At 46.0% G+C, this 17,386-nt stretch overlaps 1 protein-coding gene and 1 long non-coding RNA gene across 4 annotated transcripts in view; one reads left to right on the forward strand and one right to left on the reverse strand.

Annotated features, from left to right (window-relative positions):
• Positions 1-5,462, forward strand: part of GC (GC vitamin D binding protein) — a 46,514-nt gene extending 41,052 nt beyond the window's left edge. For both annotated transcript variants that reach the window (XM_039540792.1, XM_039540793.1), the window contains one exon: positions 5,394-5,462. In XM_039540792.1, the coding sequence (XP_039396726.1) occupies positions 5,394-5,447 (54 nt within the window). In that variant the 3' untranslated portion in view covers positions 5,448-5,462. The remainder of the gene's footprint in view (positions 1-5,393) is intronic.
• The window catches only part of LOC120406258, a 72,090-nt gene that overhangs the window by 23,021 nt on the left and 31,683 nt on the right, over positions 1-17,386 (reverse strand). The window lies entirely within an intron of this gene.

The following is a 17,386-nucleotide window of genomic DNA, read 5'->3' on the forward strand; positions in this document are numbered from 1 at the left end:
CTAGGTTACCTTTTTTTATTGTGGGAGCCTCTTAGCTAACTTTTTCACATTAGGTATTGCATTAAGCCGATTACACACATAACTTAATAGTTTTAATACTAGTTAATAGTTCACTTTTACAAACCTTTCAGAACTCTTACATTTGAGTTGCCAACTCAGAACTGAGTGACTTGTTAATCTTGAGTTTAATAATTAATTTGTTAAACCTCCTCTACACACACTCCAATCTGACCTCCTTCCTCAATCCTTCAGCTCAAGCTCTCTTTCAGACTAAATCCTAAGCATCCTCAGCCTCAGAAGACATCGGCAAAGTTTTCTCAGTTTTCTGAGGCAAACTTTATTTTCTTTTTCTCCTTTTTTTCTTTTTTAATCGCTTCGTTGTTTTTATTTTTTTTGTTGCCTAGGCTTACTTTGGCTTTTGCAGTTGTTTTTTTTGTTATTACCTTTGGAGTTTTTGGCTATTTTTGGCTTTTTTCTTTGCTTTTTCTTTTCTTTCTTTTTACTTGCACTTTGTTCTTTGCGTTTGTTGTTTTTTGGCTTTTCACTCCTTTTTTCTTCCTTTCTTTTTTTCTTGACTTTTTTTTTTAAATCTTTTCTTCTTTCTTTTTTCTTTTTTTTTGGCTCTTTTGTTTTTTTTTTCTTTTTTTTTTCTTCTTTTTTGTTTTTTTTTGGGGTTTACATTTAAGTAGCGTTTCTTTAAAGCGCCCTTTTTTCACTTTAGTCGCAACTTTACTTCACTTTCACTTTAGTCAATTTTTTTTAACTTTGTCTAACTTTTAAATTTTTTTTTACAATGTTGAAAGGTTTTGATGTTAGTGTGTTGCAGTTGGGATGTTCTTCCCACCACAGGGATGTATTATGCTATTGTATTATGGTCACTATTTTAAAGCCGGTCCTGCTCCTCCTACCTCTCCACTCCCCTCCTTCCTCTCAGGATTAAATCTCCGTCGCTCGCCCTCCTTGTGGGTTCCTGCCCGCTGCTCCATGAGAAATTTCATTTAAAAAGTAGAGAAATCTTTGCATTCTGTCCTGAAGTGAAATGAAATGTAATAAAGGATATATAATAATCCCACTAATTTTAATATTATAATTAATTTTTTATAGCCTTAGCATTTCCATTATTCATGGTTCATCTCACTATGGGTCATCCTGGTCAGGGATGATATATTTTTAATGTTAGATTTATTTTTTATATGAAAGAGATTCATATAGAGACTCTATGGAACCTGTGGATGATTTTATTTTTTTTTGAATCTACACTTCTTTTAACATATAGTGCCACTCTCCTCCCTCACGGCCTGTTCTGTCTTCCGATATATATATTGTGTACCCTGATTGTATCAGTGATCATTGTCCATCTCTTGCTCCCACAGTTGATGTGATGCCTATTATATCAATATCCTCCTATCACAAGGCACTCTAGTTCACCCATCTTATTATTTCTTATTTTTGTTTGTGTACAAGCACTTTAAAACTTGTAAAAACTTGTCCCTTTTTCTTTTTCTGATTTTCCAGATTCTTATGTTTTATTTCATCATCATCATCTGATCCCCCATATTTATTATTCATTTATTCTGCCTCTGACTATAACGGAGAGATTCTCTCTATCATCTCTCTCCCTAAGAGAAGTCTGTGGTCGATCCACACGCTTCTCTGCAGCAGTCGGCTTTCCCCCATCACCTCACCTAAAAACTGCTCTTTTTTTTTTTAATTTTTAGCGCCAGCAATCTGGTCCACTGGGTGGTTTTGGAGCCCAGCTCTCTCTCTGTGGCTCTCTCCATCCCCCAAGTTTCCCAGTTCCTAATGAGCGTGAACCCCTCCCTCTCTACACCATCGTCTCATCCACGCATTGAGACTCTGAAGCTCTGCCTGCCTACCTGGCCTGCTGTGTGTGAACTGGGAGCATTTCTGAAAATGCCACCATAGAGGTCCTGGATTTCAGTCTCTTCCCTAGCAGCCTAAATTTGGCTTCCAGGACATCTCTCCTACCCTTCCCTATGTCATTGGGAATGCCTAGGGTCATCACTGACTATTTTAAAATCAAAGCAGAGTTTTTCTAAAAGATCTGCTCTAGGAATTATTTTGGGGAAATTCTCTGGCCTTTGTTATTCAGTAGGTCAGACTAGATGACCCCAAGGGTCCCTTCTGGCCTTAGAATCTATGACTATATGTGACTGCTTTATGTTTTTCCTGGTTTTGGAAGGAACTGAGTATGCCAGTTCTTGGCTCGGAGCTTGACACTTTTACTGTCACAAATATGGGGCAAAGCTCGAGCCCAACATTCTGGTTTTGTTGCCTTTTAATGGGAGATTGCCTGAGTAAAAACACCTGGATTTGGCCCATATCAATTCAAACATAAGCAGACAGAAATTATTTAAGATCTTGTTCATCACACATACTCTGTAAGGCCTTAATTCTGAAACTGGCTCCATGCAGGGAGATCCCTGAGCCCACATGGCACCTCACTGAAGTCCCTGGGTCTCCACACAGATGAAGGGGGTATGTTCACCCATAAAAGTTGCAGGATCAGGGCCAGAGGTCGGGAGCCTTTGCATGGTTGGAAGACAGCTCCTCAGAGAATGTCTTCCATCTGCCCAAATACACCCCCAACAAAGCTTGGTTAATCTCTTGACCTCCTGGATCTAGAAGCACCAGAGCAGCCAGCTAATTTGGGAACCCTATTTATTTATTTACTGCCACCTGACAGAATTCTAGCTGGTGATAATCTGTCCACCTTCATCAAGCTTTAAGTGACCGCACAATAGCCAAACATTCTATATTCCTTCAGTTCAGCCAGGGGCAGCTCTAGGCATTTTGCCGCCCCAAGCACGGCAGGCAGGCGTGCCTGCGGGAGGTCCTCCGAAGCCGCGGGACCAGTGGACCCTCCGCAGGCAAGCCGCCGAAGGCAGCCTGCCTGCCGCCCTCCCGGCAACCAGCAGAGCGCCCCCCATGGCTTGCCGCCCCAAGCACGCGCTTGGCGCGCTGGGGCCTGGAGCCGCCCCCTCAGTTCAGCCCATTGTTCCTGTTGGGTTCATTGTGAGGTCTTGGAGAACAAACTACAACAGCCCAGCCAGTTGAGCTGATTGTAAAGTCCTTTTTGGTCTTCTTGGCAACCATTTAAAATTGTCTGGGTATTGATGAGTTTCCAGTCTGACAGGACTTCCACAGTCCTTTCCCGTAAGATCTGAAATCTAGGACTGGATTGCCACTTCTTCCCCATACACATGAAACACAGGCCTAAGTTACTCTCCATTGGTTGGGGGCGGGGGTGTGACTTTTAAAATCATATAGACCCAGACACTATAGCTAGCTAAAAGGGCAATTTTTAGGAGCTTTAAAATATACAGTTGTTTGTTCTGAGCAAGAGAATGGGCTTTATTTTAGGGTCGTGTGTGTGGTTGGGTCTGTTCCTGTTATATAGTAGTGTTCCTAAATCTCTCTGCACTCTCAGAGAGTATTTTGGTTTTCCTGATAGCTTTTCCCCTTATACTTTGTTGGCCAAACTATGGCTTCATAAGCAATGACTATGTATCTGCTCTGAGCACAGGACACCCAAAAGTTGAGCCGTCCTGTGAGCACACCAGGCAGTAAATTGTGATGGAGAGTCATAATTCCCTTCCTGGTTCCCTCCTCTGGCTCAGGTGGAAAGGGGCCGGGGTGGACAGGGAAGTAATCTGTGAGTGATCAATACCAACAGTAAATTATTTCCCTTCTGCATCTGCTGAGCGGCTCAGGTTGGGCAGATTCAAGGCCTTTCTACTCACCTGCTTAGGAAGGGAGGTAGCAAAGCTGTTCTCCCCCACTGTACTGTGACCGAGACAGCCTGTGCAGTGGTGTAAGGGGATGCCTTACCACCTGGCCCTGGCAGGTGAGGCTACTCTAAATTCCTCATGGGGCTAAAGTCAGTGACAAAACTCCCACTAATTGTGCCCTTCCTCTGTATTTTTTCATCTTTTAATTATCCTTATCTGCTCTCTCTCTCATTGAGTCTGCAGAGAGATTGCCAATCAGACTTCATTTCTGGTGGCGCCTCTGGCTGATGGTTACCCTCCTGAGATAATCCCATCACTGATGAGGTCTCCATGCCCCCTTGTGTTTGAACCAGTGTTCTGCAAAGCCTCCTTAGCTGAGTTAGATTGTGAACACTTGGGTGCTTGGATTGCCTCTCTTCTGTGTTTTGTGTAGCTCTCTTGCACTTTTCTGATGCTCTATAACAACAATAATCGCATGCTCAGAATAAGCGATTCTCCTCATTGTCAGTCGGTCTGTTTTGTGTAGGATTTCCTAGTAAGAATACGCAGTATTAAAATCACTTTGAATAAATATAAGCATGTTCTTCTAATACCTATAACCATCCGTCCCCTTTGTTACATGCTCTGTAGGTGGATAATTGCCTTGATGCATTTATGCTTCCCCACTGAGCATGGGATGCAAACTAACACTGTGGTTCATTTTCTGCTAGTAGAGCCTCACAGTGAGGGACAGAGACAGGTTATGTTTCTCTTTCCAGAACAGTCTGTCAAAAACCACAAGTGGAGCTGATCAGTATTTGCTCCTTTCGCGCATCTATTGCTGTCACACCGGATGCTGAGGCTCTGGGTTATTAAAGGCTGGCAAATTTTAGTTTGTATGTAACATCTTCTATATTATTTGTATTGCTGTAATAATGCCTCGAGACTCCAAGCAAGATCAGGGTCTCATTGTACTGGGAGCACACACATAGTAAGAGACAATGCCTGTGCCACACAGCTTGCAATCTAAATAGAGAGACACGTCTTTTATTGCACCTACTTCTGTTGGGGAAAGAGACAAGCTTTCGAGCTTACATAGAGCTTTTCTTCAGGAGACCTGATATTACCTCACTCACTTTGTCTCTCTAATATCCTGGGACCAACACAACTACACTGCATCCTATAATCTAACTAGACAAGAGCTGGCGGGAGGGCCGGGGGAAGAAAGGTGTTATTATTTCCAATTTACAGATGGGGAACTGCAAAACAGAAAGATGAAACTAGCTTACCCAAGGGCACACAAGAAGTTGACCCTGGATTTCCTGAGCGCCAGGCCAGTTCCTTAACCACCAGGCCTACCTTCTTCCAGTACTAGAATAGAAGGTCACTAGTCAGGCAGATCATCCATTTTGTTCATAGAGCAGGATATTGCCCAATCAAGAGGGCCAGTACCTCACATAGGCACCGTTTACTTCCCTCAAAATAGAGCTTAAATGGGAGTTAAGTGACACATAGGCCTGGCGTTGGGCTCTACAGAGGAGTGAATTTCATCCAGAGTCTACTATGAAATTCCATCACAACCAAGACTCTCCTTCCAACATTCCTTTATTGCTTTTTAAATAGGCTACAGGCTAACAATGGAATCTTTTGCCTCATTTTCAGATTAACGCTGAAGTTGGACACACATGTGACCACGATTCCTGCATGTTGATCTAGCTGTGGAAATGCAAAAACAAATAAAACCTCCCTAGGTAGGTGTCAAATCCGACATGGACTTTGTATGCAGGCAGTTTACAGTGCATGATTTAATTGGTAAATGCTCTGTGGGACAAGGACAGGACTACTGAAGATGGAAACTGCGTGCTGCTATTTGTCAGGTCTTTACACAGACTGGGAGAATTAGAGAGCACAGTAAATGAATTGCTTGCCTTAGAATGGTGTTTAGTGCAATTAGTGTGATTTTTAAATCAGCTTTTAGGCTTAGTCATTACAGTTTAAGAGATTTTAAAATGTATGAACTCTGAGTACACCTTATGTGGTTTAGTATGTATCACTAAGGAATAAGCTCTGTCCCATCCCCCACCAACACCGAAGGCCCCTGGCAGCCAAACTCAAGCACTTGGGTTGAGCAAGGGGAGTGTGATTTGGAGTGGGAGCTTGATCCTGCCTCTCCTTCAGTGCTGGTGAGCTTCCGCGCTGGTGAACTGCAATACATTCGCCCAGTGCACCTGAGAGTCGGGGAAGGCCCGTCACAACAGAGCGCTGCAACTAGAGTTATAACTTGTGTGTTACACATAACTCAAATCCTGTCCATACACAAAGTTCGTCCACAATTCGTTGGGAGAGAATTCATAGAGCGGCTCAGCTTACTGCAGTGCTAAGAATCATGGGATGTGCCCCCAGAAGTCTTCGTACCTCCTGTCAGTGAATACAGTGACATCCTGGATGCAGCAACCCAAGTATTATTTCAGTGTGGCCATTCTCACTCAGGCTAGGCTAACTCAAGACCAGTAACTCAAGTGTACGTAACTTGAGTGAAGTCTGCCATGAAGACATACCGAGGGTAATGCTAAAGAGGAAACCGATGTATGGGACCAGATCCTCAGCTGGTGTAAATCACTGTACCCCCATATGATTCAATAGGGTTCTACCAATTTACATCAGCTGGGGACTAACCATCGTTGTTGTTTTGTCACAATCCTGACTTGAATCAAGATCTTTCCTGTCTTCACCAAATATATTTCTTCACAGGACTGTATTGTTTTTAAGACTTAACATTTATGTTCTGAAAGGGACATAACTTAAACAATGTGCTTGGGTCATATTGTTCCTTGTACAAATACAAAAAACAATTCTGATTTTTTTTTTCTTTTGATCATTTTGCTGACAGAATGCAGAGTTTGCCAAGAAACATTCTGAGTCAAGAGTCATCTGATCAATTGACTGGTTGAGTTACTTTGTTAGAATGTAATAATCATTCTTTCCACCTCAGTCCATGTGATTGCATGTTGGAGAAAAACAACCGTTATTCTTTGTCACTATTTTACTTGAGATGGGCCCAAACTTAACCCCTGCTCCTAACACACCCAAACGTTGGGGAAGTTTTATCCTAATCCAAACATTATGGCTCAGCTCAATGTCCGCCTTATAATTATTTCGATTATTTGTTTAGTTTGATAAGATAACATTGAAAAATAACAACAGCAGAAAGAATTTCTAGCCTGCTTGGATCCTGGTTTAGAAGCTAGACTTAATCTGGATTTAAAAGCAATGATTCCATGTTTAGCACTTTTACTGATCTTTACTAGCTTTTGTTCAATCTTTCATCCAGAGGTTTCAAAGCCTTTGTAACCAAAGAGGAGGAGAAGGAGGTGTATAATTTTTACCAATGAGAATAGAGAGGGTAAGTGGGGATCTGGTCCAAGGTTGCAGAGCAGAACAGCCGGGAATAGAACCTAACTTTCTCTATGAGGGTGACAGTTTTTGAAATGAGAGGTAAACGTGCCACACTCTCCATTGTTAATAAATCAACTCTCAAAATTGGTAGCTGACATTTCAGGCTGGGATTCTCAAAGCAGCCAATGGGAGTTAGGCACCCAAATCCCAGTAAATTTCAGGAGTTGGGTTTCTAACTTCCACTGATCCCTTTGACTATTTCTCCCCTTCATGCAATGTTTCATGGGCCTTTTACAGAACTAAGCGACACATATTTGATACATGGAAATCCTTTTTACACTTTACCAGGGCCGGCGCTACAGTTTTCGCTACCCCAAGCAGCGCGCCGAATTTCCGCCGCGGGTGGTGGGGGCAGTCCGTGTGCCCTTAGAGCGGCAGGCACGTTTCTGCGGCGGCGGCAATTCGGCTGCAGCTTCTATGTTTAGCTGCAGCTGCCCCGAACAGCTAAACGTAGAAGCTGCCGCTGAATTGCCCTCACCGTGGAAACGCGCCTGCCGCCCTAAGGGCACACGGACTGCCCCCGCCGCCCGCGGCGGCAATTCGGCGCGCTGCTTGGGGGCAAAACAACAGGGACTGCCGCCCCTTGCAGAATGCCACCCCAAGCACCAGCTTGGAATGCTGGTGCCTGGAGCCGGCCCTGCACTTTACCCAGCAAACTGTACCAGCAAGTTCCCTTCAGCCCTACAACACTGCAGTCCAGGTTACGTGCTCGAGAGAAACAGAACACTGAATTAATTCCTTTGGATTATTTATTTCTGTAAACATCATAACCTTTGGTAATTGTTTCACCTTTGTAGGCACAAAGCAAAAACGGCAATTAAAGGGAAGAATGATCCCACATTTATGGTGATGAATGAAGACCTCAGCTTTTCCTGAGTCACAAGAACTAAGAGCTTGAATCAGTCTCGCAGCTTCTTATCTATTACTACACCAATGTGACTAGTGGATATTGCAACCTCAATAAAGGCTTCATTAGTACCTCCTTGCAGGTGATCATGTTAACGCAGTGGCATGTTTAAATGGAAAATCCATACTTGCAAACACTGAGATGAAGTCTCTTTTTAGTTAGATTGGACCAGATCCCCACTGCTATAAATCAGATCCCTGACTTCAGTGGAGCTACCCCCATTTACATCAGCTGACTGATGATCTGACCCAACTGAGGGCAGAAGTTCTCTTTCCAGTTTCCATTCCAGCTTCCACCGGAACTTTTGTTATGGAAAACCCCATTCTCTATTTTAACAACTCAAGGGAAAACAAAGCATGTGACGGGGCAGCTGCCACTCACTTGCTGGCAAAGGGTTAATAGCAGCCCTTGGAGTGGTGGCACAGAACCCAGCCAATCAGAGGAAGGCTTAGAAGCCACCAATCAGGGCCAGGCTGGGCCCTATAAGAAGGGCGGCAGGGCAGAGAGGAGCTCGGTCTCTCCCTGGAGCTTGAGGGAGAAGGGCTGGCTGCCTGTAGAGAGAAGTACCTGGGACAGAGCAGTGCTGGGCAGGGTCAGGGGAGCAAGCAGAGCTCCAGCCTGGCTGGCTCCCAGACTGTGGCCTTAATACAGGGGCTGAGCAGTGCTGGAGCTATGGGGAAGTGTCCCAGAGTAAGTAGGTAGCGGCAGAGGGGAAGGAGAGGCAGTGAGCGGCTGACAGCTACAGGGTCCCTGGGTCAGGGTCCAGAGTCGCATGTGGGCCTGGGTCCCCCCTCCCCTTTGCCCCACTGGCCACCGAAGGAATTGGCCAGCTAGATGACTGCAGTTTGCCCCCGAGCAAGGGGCTGGACTAGGGGCTGCAGCTCGCACTGTGGCGAAAGGCCGGGCGAAGGACTGCCCGTTCCCCTGGAAGTGGGGAGACAACGGAGTTGGGGTACAGACAGCAGAGACAGTGGAGAAGCAGTGAGACACCACAAGAGGAAAGCGCTCTACTGATGGACAGAGCTAATTCCCGTTACAGAGCACAACTACAGTCCATTTCTCCACATCAGGGTGTTTGGCTGGAAGATTATCAGCAGGGTGGGAGGTTGATAGTAAAGCTTGAAAGACATTTTTTCATTTGCACAATTGTCTCGGACAAGGGCAATCAGCTCAGTGCAAAGGCGCTTAAATACGTGTTGACTTGTAGCAAACAAATCAGTGTCAGGAAAGAAGCTCAGTCTGTACTATGAAACATGTACTTATTAATTGCTACAGCAAACAGTGCCGGTCAAGGAGCCGTACGGTACTGAGCTCCCATTAGACTTTCTGAAACTGATCCCTAGCTGGACGTGACCTGTTTTGTGCTGTCCCACCATTGCAAAGCAGCCATAAAGCAGTGGACTGACCATGGCAGATGGGAATGAAACAGGGCAGCCTGCCCCTTTTAAGGCCCCAGGGGTATGTGGCTGGCCAGCCCCACCCCACCACAGCTGAACAGGGTGTTGGACTGCAGAGGAAGAAAGCCCAGCGGTAAGGGAGTGAGTGAAGGAGTGTGGGCTGACAACTCTTTCCTGAGAGCTAGAGCCCTTTCTACTGGGCTGCCTGAGGAAATGACCCAGGGGACAGCAGAGACTCTTCTGCTGAAGAACGAAGGAAAAGCATATGCAGCTGTCAGGTCTCTCTTGGTAAGGGTGTGGGGACGGAGTCTGAGTTAGCCCAGGTCCAGCGGCCAACTGAGAGGGCCCGGGTTTGTGCAGGACTATTGTGGACTTCTGGAGGGGAACAAAGAGGACTATGCACAGACCCTAATGAGAGGCTATAGAGGACCCCTTGAGTGAAGGGGAAGAAGGAATGTGGTGTGTCCTGATGGGGGTGGGGGAGAAGTATTGACAGGGAGGAAGAAGTACTGATAGGCCTGAGCGGGAGGCCTGTGGACACTGGTACCCTGGAAGGCATGGGACTAAGTCATTGAAGCAGTCTGGAAGGCATTTGTGGCTGAGTGGAGTCACAAAAGACAAGGAAAAACTGAGGCTGCAATGTCCCACCACACTGTGAGGTGGCACTTGGTGGCACTGAGATTTGTAACAGGGAACTTCTGGTTGCCGAACTTCTTTTGCACAAACTATTTGTCAGATAATGGCAAATAATCAAACCATTTAAAACAAATCACAAACTGCTCATGGACAAAGGACTAATTCATTGGGTATTTTACTCACCACAGATCATTCAACCACATCTAGCCACAAGCCTATCTGCAGACAATGGACATAAATGTAGGTGTGGGGCTGCCAAATTGTGTGGACAACAGCAGAGCACCAGCCCAGACTTCTCGAGTTTGCCTACCTGTGTCCACGGGTAATCACTTAAGCGTTTCCTCATCCATTAAAGCAAACTTAGGGCCAAAGTCTCAAAAGACCAATCAAAATGTTCAGGGTGAAGGAGTGTGTGTTGTGATAGACCCAGGCCAGTTGTGAACAGCAGACTAGTAGAAGGGAGATATACTGGCCACTGGATAAGCAGTTTTCTGTTCCCTGAGTGACCAGAGCAGGGGCTGCTCCAGGCTAATGAGAACACCTGACTCCAATTAACCTGCTAAGAGTCAAGTGAGGCTGTTAAGCACCTGACTCTAATTAAGGCCCCTCTGATGCTATAAAAGGGCTCACTCCAGTCAGGCCAAAGGGAGCCAGAGGAGAGGAAGTGCGTGCGAGGAACTGGGAGCAAGAGGCGCTCAAGAAGCTGACAGTGAGTAGGCGTACTGCTGGAGGACTGAGAAGTACAAGTGTTATCAGACATCAGGAGGAAGGTCCGGTGGTGAGGACAAAGAAGGTGTTGGGAGGAGGCCATGGGGAAGTAGCCCAGGGAGTTGTAGCTGTCATGCAGCTGTACCAGGAGGCACTCTAGACAGCTGCAGTCCACAGGGCCCTGGGCTGGAACCCGGAGTAGAGGGCGGGCCCGGGTTCCCCCCCAGACCTCCCAACTCCTGATCAAACACAGGAGGAATTGACCTGGACTGTGGCTTCTACCAGAGGGGAAGGTCTCTGGGCTGTTTCCCGACCCACAGGGTGAATCTGTGAGGCAAGCAAATCCGCCAATAAGTGCAGGGCCCACCATAGTAGAGGAGGAACACAGTGTGTACAAGTTCCAGGACAAAAATTGCAAATGAAATCTGGCCCTTAAAACTATCCAGAATAATGCACCACATCTCCAACAGATGGCGCTTATGCTTTAAGAAAGAGGAAAATCCACATTGGAAAAGTGAGGAGCTATTAATGCAAACTTATGCTCCCCATACAGTTATCAAACTGGGTGGGTTGCACTTATTTTATCTACTTCGCAGTTAAGTCAGTTAGTAGATACGGTTTGCTCAGAGCACATACATTACATGGACATCCCAGAAGTATTATTTTATCCTTAGCTGTCCTCTCTTGGGACCTTCTATATGAAAGCAGGTGCATGGACACTTTATATTGAATATGAGCCATGTAATGGTACCCACCCGATTTAAGAAGATGCCACAGACTCAAGAATTGACCATGGCATTGTCCAAAGGCTCCAAGGCTCCAAGAAATGCTGAGCATCACCAGATGACAAACGGAAAACTCTGGCCGTGTTTTGAAACATAAAACGTTATCAACCGGCAGTAGTTAAAATAGAACTTCTTCCAAAATCTGCCCAAACACTGTTCACATAGTAAGAGGTGGGGCCTATTTAAAGTCCCCACCCAGAATTGGTTGACTATCAAATGACCACTTGAAAGGAAAGGTCAGCCCTCAAGTTAACCCAGGATAGAATTCGTGGTGAGTGCAACACAGGGGAGGGGGGGGCGTGACTTCCCTCAGGAATTGGCAGGGAGGGAGGGCTACGCACACCCTGGTGGGTGGATCCAGCCCACCCCACTGGAAGCAGAGGAGCGGGACAATAACAGGAAGTATAAAAGGTGGGCACTGCCGGAGTGGGACGCCGAGGAGAACCTCGGCTGCCCCAAGAATTTGCCTGAGCCTCCAGAACATCCTGCCGCTCCAGATGCCGAGGAGTAGCTGGGACAACCATTGGTGGCTTATCCTGGGGAGATGGAGGATGACTCCTGGATCCAGGTACACCCCGAGGGGAGGATCGGAAGTAGCCCAGAAACAGCCAACTGTCGTCTGACTGTGTTACTGCCTGAATTCAGGTCAGGATGCCGCGGCTGGATCCCCACTGAGCCAGTAGCATAGCGCTCTGCCGCTGTTAGGGCCCTGGACTCGGACCCAGTGGCGTAGGGTGGGCCTGGATTCCCCTGCCCCCCCATCACCCCTGGAGTGGCAGCTTCACCACCTTAGGCCAGTGTTAATCTACCGTCCACCAAAGATAGGGCGCTCGACCCTGTACTGCTCTGCCCTGCCTGAAGGCTGGAGCCTTAGGCCGTATGGTGCCTCGCCCTACCTAAGGATCTGGGCCCCCATAGACTGTTTGGGGCACCCCCCTGGCCTGAGGGCTTGAGCCCCAGAGCCTGACTGGGGCCCAGCCCCGCTCAGAGGTCCTGGGCACCAGAGACAGCTAATTTCCCACTTTTCCAGGCTGCCTTCTTAGGAACAAGACAGAGAGGAGTTGTGGCCTCCAACTCCAAGACTGACAGAGAGGGACGGCCATGCTTCCGACAGTGAGCCATAAGGGTCTGCGGTGTATTTTAATCTTTGATTTGTTCCTCTCCAACTGCTTGGCTGATGCTGTGCATTTCTCTCTGCTGGCATGAAGAGCCAGAGCTCTTCAATGGTCCTGAGCAGGACTCCCTGGGAGGGGCTTTTGTTAGCCCTAAAATGGCTAACACTAGGGGGTGCGGCTGACTACATAGTCATCAGATTGCGCCCATCATATAGCCCTGAGAAGGGCTTTTATTAATGGAAAGGGAGATGATGTGCTCACCGTGCCCCTCCCCAGGACATTATCACAAGATAATAAGATACATTGGCATAAACATGATGCTGGATCCTCAGCTGCTGTAAATCAGGGAAGCTCCACTGACTGCTCTGGCCACTGTGGGTGGGCTGCACCCCAAAAATCAAGCCATGTGTTTAGGTGCCCAGCAAAGCTTGGAAAAATTGGCCATAATATGTTTCCCCTTTATCCAAAAGCACTGACGGATACAGAGGTGCCTACCCATCAGCCCTGAATGAGGACATATCACGGAAATTCTGAAGTAGCATGAGCGCCCATTCCCATGGCAAAACATGGCTTGGTTTTATACTGAGACAGGAAAAACCAGGCAAGATATGAGAGTGACAGAGAAACTTGTGAGAACACAGAGACGCATGAAGAATGGACCCTAGCAATGGACTTAACTTAGCTCTGACTTCAAAGCAGGCACTCCGAGTGCTTAAAGTTACAAACATGCTTAAACACTTGCTAGGCCCGTTCTTTAACCCCACAGTCTCTGCCTGGTCCTGTGCAGTGTCTCTCTCACTAGGAATAGCATAGCAAAAGCCAAGAAAATGTCAGGCAAAGTCCCATGATCCCGCCGTGTCCTGCTTACATTTAAAATTAAGAGGTTGTTTTTTTTTAAAGTTTGAGAATGCAGGGCTGTCGTGGGAGCCACAGCACATTAACCCCGCAGAAGAAAGCAGTGGTCCAGGAGACTGCAAAGGCAGTAATCTGGTAAATGACCTGCTCAGCAACCCCTCCCAATATAATCAGTTTTTAGGGCTAACAGAAGCCTTTCCAACGAGTCCCTGTTCAGCTTCTACCCACCCTCTTTCATATCGCCTGGAGGCTTTGTAAAATGAGCTGTCCCTTTCCAAACCTGCCAGTTAATTTGAAAAGCACCAGCATTACCAATCAGTGTCTGTTCCGTGAGCTCATTTCCATTCTGCAGGGGAATGAAAAGGCACTTTGCATTCCGCAATGGATTCCATGCCCACAAGTGACCTTGCCGCAAAGGACAGGCTGGTTACTAGAGGGTACGTGAGTGATCTAGCTATCTTTCTAAAAACGATTTATTTCCCGTGCAAGGGATGTAGTTGGCCTTTATGACAACCTGAAGAGCTCAGGTTTGCCTTTCCCATGCTCTCCCCCACTAGACAACTGCTCCACTATCAGTTCAACCACTAGATAAGGAAACTCCATCTGAGATAACTAGGGCGGTCAAGAGATTAAAAAACTTAATCGCAATTAATTGCGCGATTAATCATACACACAAACAATAATAGAATGCCATTTATTTAAATCTTTTTGGATGTTTTCTACATTTTCAAATATATTATTTCAGTTACAACACAGAATACCAAGTGTACAGTGCTCATTTTATATTTATTTTTATTACAAATATTTGCACTGTAAAAAACTAAAGAAATAGTATATTTCAATTCACCTAATACAAGTACTGTATGTGACAGATCCAGACCTGCGGGGTACAGGAGTCTGGTAGAAGGCAAATATACTGGCCACTGGATGAACAGTTTTCTGTTCCCTGAGTGACCAGAGCAGGGTGCCGCCCTAGAGCAATGAGGAACTTGCTAGAACCAATTAAGACAGGCAAGCTAATCAAGACACCTGGAGCCAATTAAGAACTTTCTAGAATCAGTTATGGCCAGCAGGCTAATCAGGACACCTGGTTTAAAAAGGACCTCCCATCAGTTAGTAAGGGGGGGCGTGCAAGGAGCAGGGAGTGAGAAGGTGTGTTGCTGGAGGAGTGAAGAGTTCAAGCGTGCTCAGACTTCAGGAGGAAGATCCTGCACTGAGGATAAAGAAGGTGTTGGGAGGAGGCCATGGGGAAGTAGCCCAGGGAGTTGTAGCTGTCATACAGCTGATACAGGGAACATTGTAGACAGCTGCTATCCACAGGGCCCTGGGCTGGAACCCGGTTTAGAGGGTGGGCCTGGGTTCCCCCCATCCTCCCAACTCCTGATTGGACACAGGAGGAGTTGACCTGGTCTGTGAGAAACATCAGAAGGGAAGGTCTACATTAGAAAGGGATCTGGCCTGTTCCCGACCCACTAGGTGGGACACAGAGGCTGTGGGGATTGTACTCAGTTTCCCCCATGCTGGCCAGGGATGAGGTTAGTTGAGTGGATGGCAGGTTTGAGCCACTAGCAAAAGTGGCCAAACTGAGGGCTGCTGTGAATCTCTGAGGCGAGCAAATCCGCCAATAAGCGCAGGACCCACCAAGGCAGAGGAGGAACTTTGTCATATGTAGTACAGTCTCTTTATCATGAAAATTAAACTTACAAATGTAGAATTATGTACAAAAAAGAACTGCATTCCAAAATAAAACAATGTAAAACTTTAGAGCCTACCGGTCCACCCAATCCTACTTCAGCCAATTGCTCAGACAAACAAGTTTGGTTACAATTTGCAGAAGATAATGCTGCCCACTTCTTGTTTACAGTGTCACCTGAAAGTGAGAACAGATATTTACATGCCAGATGCACTAAAGATTCATATGTCCCTTCATGCTTCAACCACCATTCCAGAGGACATGCATCCATGCTGATGACAGGTTCTGTTCAATAACGATCCAAAGCAGTGCGAACTGACCCATGTTCATGTTCATCACCTGAGTCAGATGCCACCAGCAGAAGGTTGCTAAGACCTCTGAAAGCATGTGCACCTTGTCCCTCTCAGATTTTGGGCTATTTTTAGAAATCTCACATTGGTACCTTCTTTGCGTTTTGTCAAATCTGCTGTGAAAGTGTTCTTAAAACGAACATGTGCTGGTTCATCATCTGAGACTGCTATGACATGAAATATATGGCAGAATGTGGGTAAAACAGAACAGGGGTCATACATTTCTCCCCCAAAGAGTTCACAAATTTAATTAACGCGCATCATCAACATGGAAGCATGTCCTTTGGAATGGTAGCTGAAGCATGAAGGGATATACGAATGTTCAGCATATCTGGCACGTAAATACATTGCAACACTGGCTACAAAAGTGCCCATGCAAACCCCTGTTCTGCCTTTCAGGTGACATTGTAAATAAGAAGCAGGCAGCAGTTATGTAACAAAAAATCTACATTTGTAAGTTACACTTTCACGATAAAGAGATTGCACTACAGTACTTGTATGAGGTGAATTGAATAATACTATTTCTTTGATCATTTTACAGTGCAAATATTTGTAATAAAAAATAGTAATATAAATTGAGCACTGTACACTTTGTATTCTGTGTTGTAATAGAAATCAATATAGTAGAAAAACATCCAAAAATATTTAATACATTTCAGTTGGTATTTTATTGTTTAACAGTACGATTAATCACGATTAATTTTTTTAATGCAATTAATTTTTTGAGTTAATCGCATGCGTTAACTGTGATTAATCAACAGCCCTAGAGATAACTAATAAAACAAAATTAGATAAGAGCCGTCACTTAAGGAAACATTAGTTCCAACAACAATGCTCCTATCCCAGAGGCATCCTGTTAGCTTTGTAATATCTTTGATTCTTCCACTAGATGGTAGTAGATTTCCTCTGTTAGAGCTGTCTCTTTACTGCTGATCCATGTGCATGTTATTTTCACTTGGCAATGAGATAAACACTTTACTTTGAGAAAGTTAAATACTAATCCAACCGCAGTTGGCACTAACCAGCGTTTGGACAAATGTATTATATAAGGGCATATTTTCTCAAGCAGGGCCCAAAACACGACCTGATTCTGAACACCCCAGATTTTGGGGGCAATTCAAAGTCCAGACCCAGGATTTTGTGGCTTGAGTGTATCTCTAACGTTTTCTAAAAGAAAAAGTCTTTGTGTATAAGACAAGCAGAGTCAAATGTCCCTTAGCTTCGTCGGCCAGTGTGGTTCATGGGTTGAAACGTGTGGTGGGAAATTAGTTAGTTATGATGGATTTACCGCCCCATTAAATGCTAGGCACAATCCAGAAGACTTCCCTTTATCAAAACCCGTAACACAACAATATGTTTGCAGCTTGCATTTGTAAATGCAGTAAAGAAACAGGCCACATGTAGCCCCTGCTCTCAGACACACCCTTATACGTCACAATAGACATGTAGCCTATAGCAGTAACCAAACACTGTAGTAAGCATTAGTCCTTGAGTCCGTGCTTTAGAGAAGCTTTTAGAAGGAGCATTGGCTGCAGTCAGGGCCGGCTCCAGGCATCAGCCGACCAAGCACGTCCTTGGGGCGGGGTGGCGCTTGGGTTTTTTGGTTTTTTTTGGTTCATCGGGGCAGCGCTGGAGAGGTTGGTTTTTTGTTTCAGTGGCGCGGCGCTTGGGGGGCGGGGCTTCGGGCGGCGCGGGGCTTGGGGCAGGGCTTCGGGCGGCTCGGGGCTGGGAGGGCGGGGCTTGGCGCGGCGCT

This window comes from Mauremys reevesii, linkage group 5, assembly GCF_016161935.1.
Source record: "Mauremys reevesii isolate NIE-2019 linkage group 5, ASM1616193v1, whole genome shotgun sequence".
Classification (NCBI taxonomy): Eukaryota; Metazoa; Chordata; order Testudines; family Geoemydidae; genus Mauremys; species Mauremys reevesii.